This window comes from Doryrhamphus excisus, linkage group LG4 (assembly GCF_037039965.1).
Source record: "Doryrhamphus excisus strain RoL-2023G ecotype Guam linkage group LG4, RoL_Dexc_Guam_v1.1, whole genome shotgun sequence".
Classification (NCBI taxonomy): domain Eukaryota; kingdom Metazoa; phylum Chordata; class Actinopteri; order Syngnathiformes; family Syngnathidae; genus Doryrhamphus; species Doryrhamphus excisus.
In genome coordinates this window covers 5,862,410-5,875,773 of record NC_136360.1, presented here as the reverse complement: position 1 = coordinate 5,875,773, position 13,364 = coordinate 5,862,410, and the positions used below count along the sequence as shown (strand labels likewise).

The 13,364-nt window shown below is 41.0% G+C and overlaps 2 protein-coding genes across 2 annotated transcripts in view; one reads left to right on the top strand and one right to left on the bottom strand.

Moving 5' to 3' along the window:
- Positions 1 to 13,364, bottom strand: part of cdkn2c (cyclin-dependent kinase inhibitor 2C (p18, inhibits CDK4)) — a 77,289-nt gene that overhangs the window by 23,657 nt on the left and 40,268 nt on the right. The window lies entirely within an intron of this gene.
- The window catches only part of faf1 (Fas (TNFRSF6) associated factor 1), a 64,290-nt gene that overhangs the window by 19,023 nt on the left and 31,903 nt on the right, over positions 1 to 13,364 (top strand). The window contains exons 7-8 of the mRNA XM_058072940.2: positions 579 to 684; positions 8,657 to 8,743. Of these exons, the coding sequence (XP_057928923.2) occupies positions 579 to 684; positions 8,657 to 8,743 (193 nt within the window). The remainder of the gene's footprint in view (positions 1 to 578; positions 685 to 8,656; positions 8,744 to 13,364) is intronic.

Below are 13,364 nucleotides of genomic sequence, written 5' to 3'. Positions count from 1 at the left end.
TAAACACCCTATTAAAACTGTTTTGACATGAGCAACAACATCCAGAGAATGGAATAAAGGCAGGAATAAAAGGTACAACAGGCTACTGTTCATAGAAAACTTCATGAAAATGATGATGGCTACACCACTCATTAGCAAGAATAGGAAGGTTAGGCTGGAGTTTGACAAAAAAGTTGGGAGATGTGTCAAACTCTAAATCATAAATAAAGTACTGTCTAAAAAAATTTAAGCAAATTTCTGTACTTTTTGTCAAATCCCAGTCTGGCCTTCTTATACTTCTCTGAGTGGTCCGCATCTTCCGGTGTAGCTGCTGTACTCCTGTTCATGAAGTATTCTCTGGACAGTAGACAGTGATATCTGTTGTCACTAACTGATGTCATAGGGTCTTTTTTTTTTTTTACAACTCTCACATTAACTGCTGATGTTTTCCTTGATCTATCTGTTTGACATTTGTTACTGAGTACTAATTTGATACTTTTTGGTACTAATTTGTGCTTTTGAATGGCAGAATTTTAAGCATGTTTACTTCATTTTCAATAGCAATATGTCCTGCTATAACCATTTTTTTTCTTGTCAAGTGCTCTCCCAGACTCGCTAAACCAGAACTTCCTGCTGGTCATCAGTCACCACGAGGCCCAAAGGGACTACAACCTAAACTTCCCTGGATCCAGAACCATACAAGAGGTATTTTTAAAAAAAGAACATTGATGGAATCAGAAAGCCCTTGTAAATATTAACTAAGCACCTTTTGCATGCGAGGACACTTACATATGTAACATTCTAGTGCTCTGGTTTCCCATCACGCATGCAGCTTTCATTCCATTTGCTCGACTAACATTGCTAGTCTATCTCAGCCATGTATTCATTATTCATCACAAATGATCCCATTTCCAAGCACATAATTACTCTCACAGCTGTGGCTCTGTACAGCCTCCTCCACCATGCAGTTTAAGTCAAGTCTGCTAGTGGCTGCTCTGTTCTCATAAGACAACTTTTTCTTAAATTAAAAAAATAATTTTAAGCAATCTTAAAATTTTGATCAGTAGTGTACCCATATATATACATTAGGGCTGTCAAAAATAGAGTGGTTAACAGCTAACACATTTATTTATACAACCATATGTATAATGGTGCCTTTTGACTTCCTGGTTGCTGTGGAGCATGGATTTCAATGGGAGAGATGCATGCTGAGGTCTTACAAAATGCACTTCTGCCACCTTGTGGCCATTTTTTTACTTAAAACTCAGTCATGCTCTTCAATTGCGGAGTTGCATCATCACCTCTTTGTGCCTCTTGTGCAAAAAATGTTCAAAACTTTGGACGCGAGTGGAAAAGATACTTTCTCACAAAATAGAGATGAGCCTTAATGTTCTTTTTGTTCAGCAGCGGTTTTGGTCTTTTGACTCTGTTGTGACCATTTTTGTGCCCAGTGCCTTTCTAAGGGTGGAGACATGAACGCTGACCTGAACTGAGGCATGTGAGGCCTACAGCTTTCTGGACGTTGTTGTGGGGTCTTTTGTGACCTCTTGGATGAGTCATCACTGCGCTCTTGGCGTAATTTTGGTTGGCTGATCACTGCTGGGAAGGATCACTGCTGTTCCTTTTTTGCCATTATTGAATAATGCCTCTCAATTTAATTGGCTGGAGTCCCAAAGCTTCAGAAATGGCTTTATAACCTTTTCTAGTTTGATAGATCTCAATTACTTTTTTTCTCATTTGTTCCTGACTTTCTTGACATCTCAGCATGGTGTCTAGTTTTTGAGGATCTTTTGGTGTACTTAACTTGGTCAGGCAGGGAACAATCACTTTTTCACACAGAGCCATATGGATTTTTCATAATAATAAGATTTGTTTTAAAGCTGCATTTTAGGTTCTGTTGTGTTGTCACTTTATTACAATTTGTTTACAATTTGTTTAGTCTGAAGGGGTAAACAACTATAAAGTTAGGGAGCCACTGCACACAGAGCCTTTGGGACAGTGCTCAAAGCGGAATCAGTAGTCTTAAATGAAGGCACACCACTGACTTAAAGGGGAACTGCACTTTTTTTTTTATAAATTTTGCCCATCATTCACAATCATTATGCGAAACATGAACACATATTTCTTTCCCTTTTCTGTGCATTGTAACACAAGAAAAAAGTGTATTTCAGCGAGCTTGCAATGCTTCCATTGGGTTACACATATTTTCACTATGAATCCCTCATTAACATTTACAGTGATGATAACATGTAATAGTTGCAGTATCCTGCCGTATTTTCATGAGACCACCATAAAACACCACCGAAACTTCTTTTCATTCACAATAGGAAGTTGTTGCTTGCTCACAGCAGCCACTACATGGCCTTCCTCCTTGATGAGCGTGAAGATTATTACACTGATAATAATCTGGCAAGTAAGCCGTGCTTGTAATGATGCTAATTGACCAGATTAGTATAACCAGCATCTGAGCTGGACGGGAGTCAGCTTGCCTCCCTGGTTTCCTGGCTCTCTCTCTTATTTGCTCTTTCTTATTCCTCCTCCTCGCTTGTCATCTTCCTCTCCTCTTCTTATCAGCCAGATGGTTTTGATGAGCACCCACTGTGAACCTTAAGTGTTTCTACTGCGATTACAAACACTGGGGAGGGTTCCCTGCGGTGTGGGAGGGGGAAAACTATGGTCCCAGAAAGTTGGCTAAGGGCTGCCGACGTGGTGGGGGTGGCGTAAGAAGCCATAGGGAACCGTGCTGGGACAATGTGGGCTTTAACTTGCCTCCATGTTGTGGTCTTTTGCTTGTCTTTAGGCATTTCAGGGGACCTTTGGAGAGAATAGGAGGCCCAGAACTTTAACTTGCATAGCTGTACTTGTCCCATATTGACTATGCCCTCTTTTACATTTACTCTTTAGCTGAACGTATTTGTTTTTTTGTTGAATTCCATGATGTTATCACTATGTCGATAGGTAATGAGTGGAGTCAAACATTTAATATGCAATACACAAATACATAGTTAGTCATACATACGTAAATATGTAGTATTATTATTATTTTTGTTGTTGTTGTTAGTCCAATAGTACTATGTGAAAGTACAAAAAGACAAAATATTGTGCTATTTTGAAACAAACCTAATGTGATGGCTTTTTTAGTTTTACGAATACATGGGAAAGGAATTTTTGGTCAAAATAGGAGTTAACAAAATAAAATAACTAAATAACTTTTAACTAAATAACTGCCTGCCAACATTTAAATTGTACTTGTAATTTAATTGTACGTGTAAATTTGTATTACAAAGCACATCTCCAGTGTGTTCGTTTGTCATGAAATACTAGCATTGAGTTAGAATAGAACACTTAAAAGTAGTCAGAGGCAAAGAAAATATTGTTAAAAAGTAAGTTAGCATAAATGTGATGGCCACTTGTGGCTCGCCCGTGGGACAAAATGAGCTTGCAAAGTGGCCCCAGAGAGCCGATGAGAGGCAGGCAAAATGTGGAAAGCATAGATGCCAGAAAGTGAAATGAGACTGATCACACACCGGCCTAGCCTGTTATGAGGTGTCTACATTTTACGGACATGTTTTAAATTCTCACAATAATGAGGAACAAAGTGAACATCAACTCAAGATGCGTACTTTTATCTGATCACGCATGCACAAGTGCCAACAGGGCAAACAGGCAAATCTGCTGCATGTTTATCAAAATAAAGCGCAGTGCAACATTTGAAAATGTTTTCAGACTGATTGAGGTCAATATGTGCATAAATAATAAACTATATATGTACACACACACATTTTTCAGAGGAAACAGAAAAACCCACACATATTACCATACCAAAGCAGCATATGACACTTCCCTCAACTCGTACACAAAAAGCTACAACTAACTGAAAAAATTGGGGCATTTTTTTCTCCTTTCCCCTCAAGACAAGACAACAAAGACAAGATAAACCGACAAAGACAATATTTACTTCCAGATTGCGATGGATTGTATTTAATTGGTCAGACTGTTGAGGCTTCAAATAGTTGAGTTTGTTCATTAGGCTGCAAGGCATCAAATGTTTTCCTACATTCAGCATTGAACTGCTTTTCTTACTGTCTGCTAAAAATATTTATGTCATTAGATCAGTGACAAAAAACTAAGTTTGTATTCCTTAGTTTTTTGTGAATTCAGTCACATTATCTATTTGTCATCATTTTCAAGTCGAAATTAACACAAAATAGGCTGATTTTGTCTCAAAATGGTTTATGTATGACAAAAACAAAGATATTCTATGTAAATATGTTTTGTTCTAATGGATCTTAAGGAGGTTCTATGTGCATAAAGAAAGAAATGGTATTGAGACAAAACTTTTTGCGTAAGTAATTTCTTGCAAACAACCATTAACCTGAAATGGGCTATCTATTCGCTGATTAAAAATGTAAGACCACAGCCTTGCCAAGACAAAATCTTGGCAACAAATTTAGATTCAATAGAATTTTCTGTCAAGTGTGCCTGAGGCAAAAAATGTGGTTGGATTGTTGAGCTTTACAAGCAAGTTCTCTTGCAACATGCCATTGCTGCTGAGGTTGAACACATAATGACAGTGATAAGTGGTAAACGCAAAAAAACCCAAAACCCCAACAACAACAAAAAGCTGGTTCTGAGCCAGACAGGACGATCTTCGGCTCAAATGAAGGTTGTTACGGGTGCCAAATGCAGTCCAATAACCTTAAGAGAAGGGTTGTATGAGCAGTTGAGCAGCCTAGTTTCCTTCAACGCTGAAAAATTGCCCGTTTTGCACATAAACATGGGACATTGAAATGTGGATGAATGTTTTATTTGTGTGATGAGAAAAAAAATTAACGTCTGCGGTCCTGATGGCTTCCAACGTTACTAGCTTGATGTGGAGATCCCACATGGCACGGTGGAGGGGGCACCATCATGATCCGGGGTGCTTTTTCCTTCAATGGAACAATGTTTCAGATTGTGCAGGGGTGTCAAACGGGAGGTGGCTATGTGGATGCACTCCGTGAATCCATCTTCACCACCTGGAGCAACATTCCTACTAGCCTCTTGGAAAGACTGACATCAAGCAAGCCCAAACCAATTAACTCGATTGATGCCGCTTCTTATTCTTCTTTCAAAATATAATTTCTATTTTCTTGCTCTATGGTCCTAAACTGTTGATCAGCTGAAGAACAGCTATTTTATTTTCATGGTTGTTTGCAAGCTCACTCACATTTTTTGTTTTACTCTTGTTCGTTCTTTTTGTGTTTTGAAGCTCTACTTAGAACATCCTTAAATAAAATGTAAATACTTGCAATTTTTCAACAAGTCCTAAAGTGATCAGGAGTTTATTTGTCCCACTCTAAAACTTGAGAGCGCAACAATTAACACCATATTCTGCCAGCCTGGCTCCCCTTTCTCTTCAAACTGTGTCCCCTTTCTCTTCATACTGTGTCCAGTCACAAACACATATGGACTCCACTACAGTACACCCTTCTCTTGCCCGCCCCCCTTGTGTCTACACTGAAAACTTACCGACAGTGCCTGCATGTGCATATCAATAGGGACGATCCTGTCTTTTGTTTGTCTTTGCATAAGGGCTCTGGCTTTGCCTTGTGGCTCTTAGGGAACTGGCCTTACCCCTCCTTTTCTGTGCCTTCTCCATGTCTCCCAGTGTCCCCTCTCTAACTTCTTTCTTTTGGATGTCTAGAGTACTGAGCTCGGTAGACTCTGATTGGCATTACTAGACAAGAGCGTGGGGGTAAGTAGCTGGCTAGCATGTGAGCTAAGCTGTAGAGCAAATGTTTGCCATGGAAGCAGAGGGTAGAATAGAGATGGCTGTCGGGACCTGAGTTGTCCGTGACCAGACCCGTTGTCCTGGGGATTTCTCTCTTCTGCTGCCCCCCCAGGGTTGGGCCTGGGGCCCAATTCCTTCTTTGCCCATTCCTTCTTTGCACCTGGAAGCCATATATGAATCGAAAGCTGACAGGGCTACAGGGCTGAGAAAAGGAAGGCTGGCTAAAAAAAAAAATGAATGAAAGACATCTGGTGCCTCGGGGAGCCGAAGAAAGCGAACACGAGGGAGAAAGCTTGTGACTCTTTAACAGAAACTCTTTGATTTGCTTCCAGCCAGGGATCACAGGCAATTGGCATTTACAATGATCAGATCATTAAATTTGCTGTGAGACGCTCACCACGACTTACCAGTGTTCTCCAGAAATTTCTCTTCCCTCACCATTGTCTAAGCTCAGCAGTTAGATTTAAATGGTGTTGGCAATACATTTCCAAATTTAGCTAATGTCCTAAACTCAGTGCTTAATCTTCTATAAATATTAGCAGTAAGGTTGTCTGATTTTACTTTCATTTACCTTATTAAAATGTTACAGTATTAGTTCATCAGGGCAATTTTAATCATTAAATGTATTGTAAAACTAATATGACATTAGTCACTGCAAGTAGAAAAATAAAAACATAATTCTCAAGTCATCATTTAGATGACTGTGATGGCAGACAGGGGGCAGCATTAGACAATATTGTTAGCATTTGTTTGATGCAGGCTAATGTATGCTCACCTTTAAGGTGCAGCATCATTTTACTATGAGTACACATACTTTGTAGTCTTTGTTTTATAAGGGTGTCTTAGTGATTTGTAATTACGCTGTTAAATTGTCATTAAGGGTAATCGTGAGCAACTGGCAAAGTTTTTGCAGGTGTGCAGGTCCACCGTTTTTTTTTTCTTCCCACATAAGTCGGCTTGTCCTCTGCTAGGTTCCTTTCAATTTCTGTCTCCACTCTCCTCCATCACCACCTCTCACCTCCACACTCTCCGCAGTGGGCATTAGTTTGTTGTTTCTCTCAGGCTGCTTTAACCTTTTGACTCCAGTCTCTTCATTACTAGTGTTTATGCCTCTCCTTTCCTCCCTTTACCCCTCTTCTCATCGAGTGGCTAGGCGGTCAGTCAAATCCCTGTAGTCCGGCTGATCAAACATAGATATTACACTCTGTAATAACACTGGCCACCCGCTGAACTCAGGGCCCGCCATCCTGAGAGTGAGAATACGCTCATCGCCGTGTGGTGAGGGGTTTACGACCAATGGACAATGGGTGGATTTTGCCACTCGTTTATTAGTGTTCTTTTTTAGTGCCTCTTGTAATGTTGATTTTCTTGAGGGTGCCAATGCAAAATAACCACGTTTTAGACAGAGACTGGTAGTTTAAACACACACACTCGCACATGTTACTAAACTAAAGAATTTACAATTGTTCTGGTAATTTGCAGTGACATATACCACCTGCACTGCAACATAGTGAGATTTGTGTTCACATTTTGGACAGTTGAGTATTACACACAGTTCTAATGCTGTGTGGTTGTACACCAAAGTACAACCACATTTATTAATTTATTCATTTTCTATCGCTTATCCTCACAAGGGTAGCGGGCATGCTGGAGCCTATCCCAGCTGTCTTCGGGTGAGAGGAGTGGTACACCCTGGACTGGTCGCCAGCCAATCACAGGGCACATATAGACAAACAACCATTCACACTCACATTCATACCTATGGACAATTTGGATTTGCCAATTAACCTAGCATGTTTTTGGAATTTGGGAGGAAACCAGAGTACCTGGAGAAAAAAAACACGCATGCACAAGGAGAACATGCAAACTCCACACAGAGATGGCCGAGGGTGGAATCAAGCTTGGGTCTCCTCGCTGTGTGGCCTTTGTGCTAGTCCACTATAACCACATAACATTGTTAAATAGTATGTGATGTCAATCAAAACTGCCTTATTGTTTTTGTAAATGTGATTTTTGTGCAGTGAGCACTGTGCAAGTTATAGTGTTGTGGAGGTCACACCAAAATTTGTTGGCCCAAGCCCCCAAGTGGAAACTTTGTCCCCATAGCCTTCATAATTCTGTGTTTTTCAGCTGGGAGCCATTGACATTGACATGTTTTGCAGTGTTCTTTGAGTTTCCACTTGCATGACCAGACGCTCGAGGATCCATCTCTTCTCAATACGCTTTCCAAACATAGGATTTGATCCTGTGGGTAGAAGGCTCTTCGTCTTACAATGGACAGTTTTTGTAACATCAGTGTCCAGCCCCGCGGACACTGAAATCTGTGGATACCGCTAAATGAATGCCGCAGAATCCATGGGCCGCCGCCGCTCAGACGCCGACGAACTTTGATCACCTTCGGCTGGCGCACATCAGGCTGGCGTGAGGGCTTTAAAGCAACAAGGGTGCTGGATGGAGCAGCGCGGCAGCCTTTGGACAGGCGCTGCCGGCTGCTAACTCTTTTAAAGAATGGAATGTTATTAATTGATGCCGATACACCAGCCGCGCATGAATGGGGGGAGAGAAATACTGTTCATTTCAGAACGTGTGGCTGTTGATACAGGGCATTAGCCGTGGCATCTGAGGAATGCGGAAAACACTGTCCCCCCCTTTTTTTCCTCCTCTATACAGTGCATCCCTCCTTTGACTCATCTCCTCCTTCGTTCTCTGCCTCTTTGTTTGTTTTCCTGCACAGTGACATAGGATTATTGAATGCAGCCCTTCATTGTACTCTCTTTAATTACTCTTTTATTTATACACAATTACTTACTCTTTCTGACCGCATCATTTAATTTTGCAAATTTTACAATTTCTTACCATTTGTCTTGACACACAGTCATGATTTGTCTTGTCTTCTGTTTTCAGGTGAAGAGGAACATTTCAGACCTAACCAACATCCCAGTCCGGTATCAACAGTGGGAAGGATGGCCTGCATCAGCATCTGATGACTGTGTAAGAAACATGCACACATGCGCACACACACACACAAGCTATATTATTAAAGTTTGCTCTTCAATCTTACTGCTTTGGCCCCTCATCTACATTGAAAGTGGAAATTCTAACACTTTGCAAATACATTACATCACAACAGTGAGTGCACCGCTCACATTACGGACAATATTTCATCATATCTTTTCATGGGACAACAATAACAATTATACTGTGATGCAATGTAAAGTAGCCATTGTACAGCTTGTATAACTCTAAATTTTACCATCCCCTCAAAATAACTGAACATGCTGCCTGTTGGCAACAAAGGTGAGTGCACCCCAAGTGGTTCAGATGGTGTCAAGTGTCTGTGGCACAGCCCGGTCAGGAGTGCTGCTGGCAATGAGGAGCTTCACTGAGGGAGCATGAATGCCAACTTGACTGTGATCATGTGCTAACTTGTTAATTGTGGAGTGATATTGTCCGTGGCTATTTTTTGTTAAAGTCCGAAAAAGATGTTTCAGCTGAGTGAAACGCACACCATGCACAAGTTTTTCATGCTGGCATCGGACTTCTTAAGTTTTCACACTTAACACTTCACTCTCCACCTCAAACCCTCGCTATATTTTGTCTAGCCACCACTAAATTGTAGATATAACTACCCCAGGTACTCGAAGAAGCAAGTGGGTCTGTTTTACTCATTCCTGTACTGTTGCTTGTTATTGTACTGTTAATATAATTTGATCAAGTCTTTTCCCCCAGTTAAGTTGAAGTAGCGATCCCTGCTTTAACATGTATAGCATTCTATAGGTCATACTCACAAGTGCTTGAATACAAAACAGTAGTCTTATAGATAACAGTTGCCCCAACGAGTCCATGGGTTACCCGCAATTGAGTAATACTATTTTTTATACTTGCGAATAGTATCGGAACTGTGCCATAGCAAAGCCGTCTGTCAGAAGCTAATTAAGATGTCAAAGACTGTTCCCATCCCATGACCTCAATCTGTGGACATTACAGCTCACATCATTGAGTCCGGCTGACCTCACTCATCCTGGGGTCGCTCTTCCCCAGCCATTCATCCTCCACAGTCAAGCTGATCAGAAGCAGAACCTTAAGGAACCTCTGACCCTTTTTGTTTCAGCCTGTCTTTGACAGTGTATGTGTTCCCTTACTAATCGTAAGGGCTGTTTTATCATGCTACATTATGCTGCCACTGTGCACATAGTCTTTGCGTCACCCTGAGCTAACAGTTTCCCGTTAGATCTATGGGATTGTTGTTTAGTTTGAAGGATTGGTATTGACTTGCCGTCTTTTTTTCCCCTGACAGCCACAGTGACAACTTAACCACAGTTTCAGATTGCTTTTTAAAGGTCATCCAAAATTCTGAATCACAGACAAAGTGAGGAGGATGTTTTTGCATATATAAATTTACGTTTCATACATTTCATAGATGGAAGTCAATTAATAATATCAAGTAAAGATTCTGTAAGCTTACTTTCATATAGACATTGGATGAAAAGTGCTCTTGACCTCAGACAGGGCTAACTGTTCATCTTTCAGCAGGACAACAATCCTAAGAACACAACTCACTCTGTAAATGTCCTTGGGTAGCCCAGCCAGGGCCCACACTTGAATCCCTTGGACATCTCAAGATTTCAAAAATACTTTTTTGTATTGTTATTATGGGTTGAATTTTTTGTTTTGACAACAAAAATTCCTATTTAAAATTGGACTCAAACATAAAATGTGGAAAAACTGAAGCGCCATGAACACCTTCCTGATGCACTGTATAATTGCACCCCGTCGAGGCCTCTTAAGCCTGTTCACCACCTGGCTAGTACTCCCAACGCAGCGTCTGTGTCTGCTGGACGAGGAGATATTAAAAAGCAGAGAGACAGAAGTGTAATAATGGCCTCTGCTTCAGCCTCAGTCCCCTTATTGAAACGTCTGAAGGTATTAACAGAGAAAGCCCAGGACTTGGCCGGCCAAGTAGGTGGGTTGGGAGCCAGTGTTAGTGTCTAGCTCATTAGCCCAGTCTCATCTCCCGGGGTTTGGGCCAATAAACATGGTGGCTCAGAGGCCCCAGATTACGTTTCGCTCAACACATAACAGCTCGCCTGCAGTGGAATTGATTACCACTTAAGTTGACTTCCCCTTGTTTTAATTGTGTTTTATTACTGTGTTTGCCTTCTTGGATTTACATTTGTGTGTGTGTGTGTGTGTGTGTTTTTTGAATCACACAGTGTCTAGGCTTGAGTATTGAACTCCAATATAGCCTTTACAACAGAGCTGTGTCAGTTGCATCAAACTCCTAAGGTACCGTATTTTCTGCACTATAAAGGCACATTTAATAGCCTTTAAATTTCTCAAAAATTGACAATGCGCCTTATAATCCGGTGTGTCCGAGTTTCAAAATTTGTAAAAATGTTGTGCTACTTGGGTAAGCGTGCAGCTTGACTGTCAGACCATTTCCCACTGACACAAGGATGTAATACGTACAGTGGCAGCGATAAACCAATCAGAGAACAATGGCTCTGGGGCTGCAAAACAACATTGCGCCAATCGCTCTGCTACTGTAAAAAAAACAAGTGAAGCAAATTAATTCGGAGCATGCCATCATTGCAGGGGGATTAACAAAATAATTCCAACCAAGATATCATTGCCTACATCATTGCTGAACAGCCACCTGACAACGAGACTTACTCCGACAATGATGAGAGGGAACCCGGCATGTTTGATGGAAAAATTGCCCAGCTTTTCAATTCAGATACGGAAGATGAGGACTTTGATGGATTTGTGGGAAAATATTAATTAAAAATATGAGTGTATTGTTAAATAGTATAATAAATTTCAGCTAAACTCAATGTTTTTTTATACCGTTGCCTGACTCGTAATATCTTTTAGCATGTGTTAGCATGCGGCTTATAACATGGTGTGCTTTATGGTGCAGAAAATACGGTAGTTCTATTTTAGCTGCAGCAAGCAGCAGTGGTGTTGCCTGACTGAAGGCTGAGGAGTTGTGCCACTGTGTGTGAAACTGTGTCATATATTCTTGGAGTTTCAGAAATGAGTTTGTCAGAGAGAAATGCTCGCCTTTCAGAGGAACAAGCTAATTTTGTGTTGCGTCACCTTCCCCAGTACTGTCTACTGAGTGTGTTTCATTGTTTATTGTGCTCAGGGATATTCAAGGTCCTATGGGTACTTGAAATCAGATCGGGATGGATAATACTCATGTATCACTCAACAACAGTTTATTCAGTTTGCTGTGTTATATTGCGTGCGTGCGTGCGTGCGTGCGTGTGTGTGTGGGTCTGCTCTATTTGCCTTTGGGAGACTTTCTGTGCAGGCTTCACAAGTCATTATGATTGGCAGCGCTTCCTCCATGCCCGTATGAGTGATTGGCATGTCCCTTTTATTACATCCCCACAGCCTTTAAAGCCTCAAACCCCACCAAGACACATCCTACCTCCAAGTGTGTAATTGCTGACATTTATGTAGTGTTTCATGGTGTTTGCTAATGTATTAATGCTGCAGAGCCCAAGAGGTGCTTCGCCGTGTAGGCCAGCTCCTCTCTCCATTTCCTACCTTCCATTAATGGAATCCTCTACCTGACAGTGGCCTATGAAATCAAAGTTTTATTGTGGTGGTGGTGGTGATGGGGGGCTTGGTTTCCATAGCAACATGCTTCAGCTGGAAGCTCAGGAGACCTCTCCTTTGCACGATTGTCTGCCTTCAGGTGACATTTCGTATCAAGTTCCCTCTGTTGCATTGTTTTATTTTCTGTGTAAAATGGCCATATTGTTTTTTTTTGTATGTATTGTATTGAAAGCTTTCCTCTTCATTTGCCTGGCCATGCAGCGAGGGAGGACATACCATGAGGCGAATATAGGCAATTGCCTGGAGACGCAAGATTTCCAGGGGCCCTCAATTTTTTTTAATTTAAAGTCAACACTGTTTTTGTATTACTTCATGTGCTTAAGACTAGATCAAAATGTGTAATCTTTCATAAGCGTTTCGACCGCTGCCCTTCCCTTCTCGTGCACTGGAGTATGCCATGATACTGTGCATGTGCACATTGGTTCTGGAAGATGGGAAAGAACTGTTACCATCATTTTGTTAATGTTTTGGTAAAAACAAGCATATTCGGTTTGTTTGAGTTGAAATAAGCTATGCAAATAAATGTTCCATAAATGAGTAGCTCATTTAGTATCATATAGTAAAATGGTCGCTGAAATGTGAGTGTGCCACACTTTAGATTAGACAAAGACATTCACAGGTATTTTTGGAGATTGTGAACACATTTGATTCATGCCATCTTATTGAAGTCATTTTGAAATCTATGTTTTGTCACAGTTCCTATGTCCATCCAATCAATAAAAATGGGAAGACAGTGAAGTATAATTACCATCAGTGCAGCTGTCAGCAGTTATTATCTCACACTCCCTGCCAAGTACTCTAATCCAAACACTGTATGTACAAGAAAAGAAAAAACAACTAAAACACGGGAAGAATGAAGGGAGAAAAGAAGAGTAGAGAAGGGAAGAAAGAGTTGAAGGGGAGCAGTAACAGAGGAGGGGAGTGAGGGGGAGGGAGAGAGAACATTCTTTTCCTGTATCGGACACTGAATGCTTAGACCCTCAAT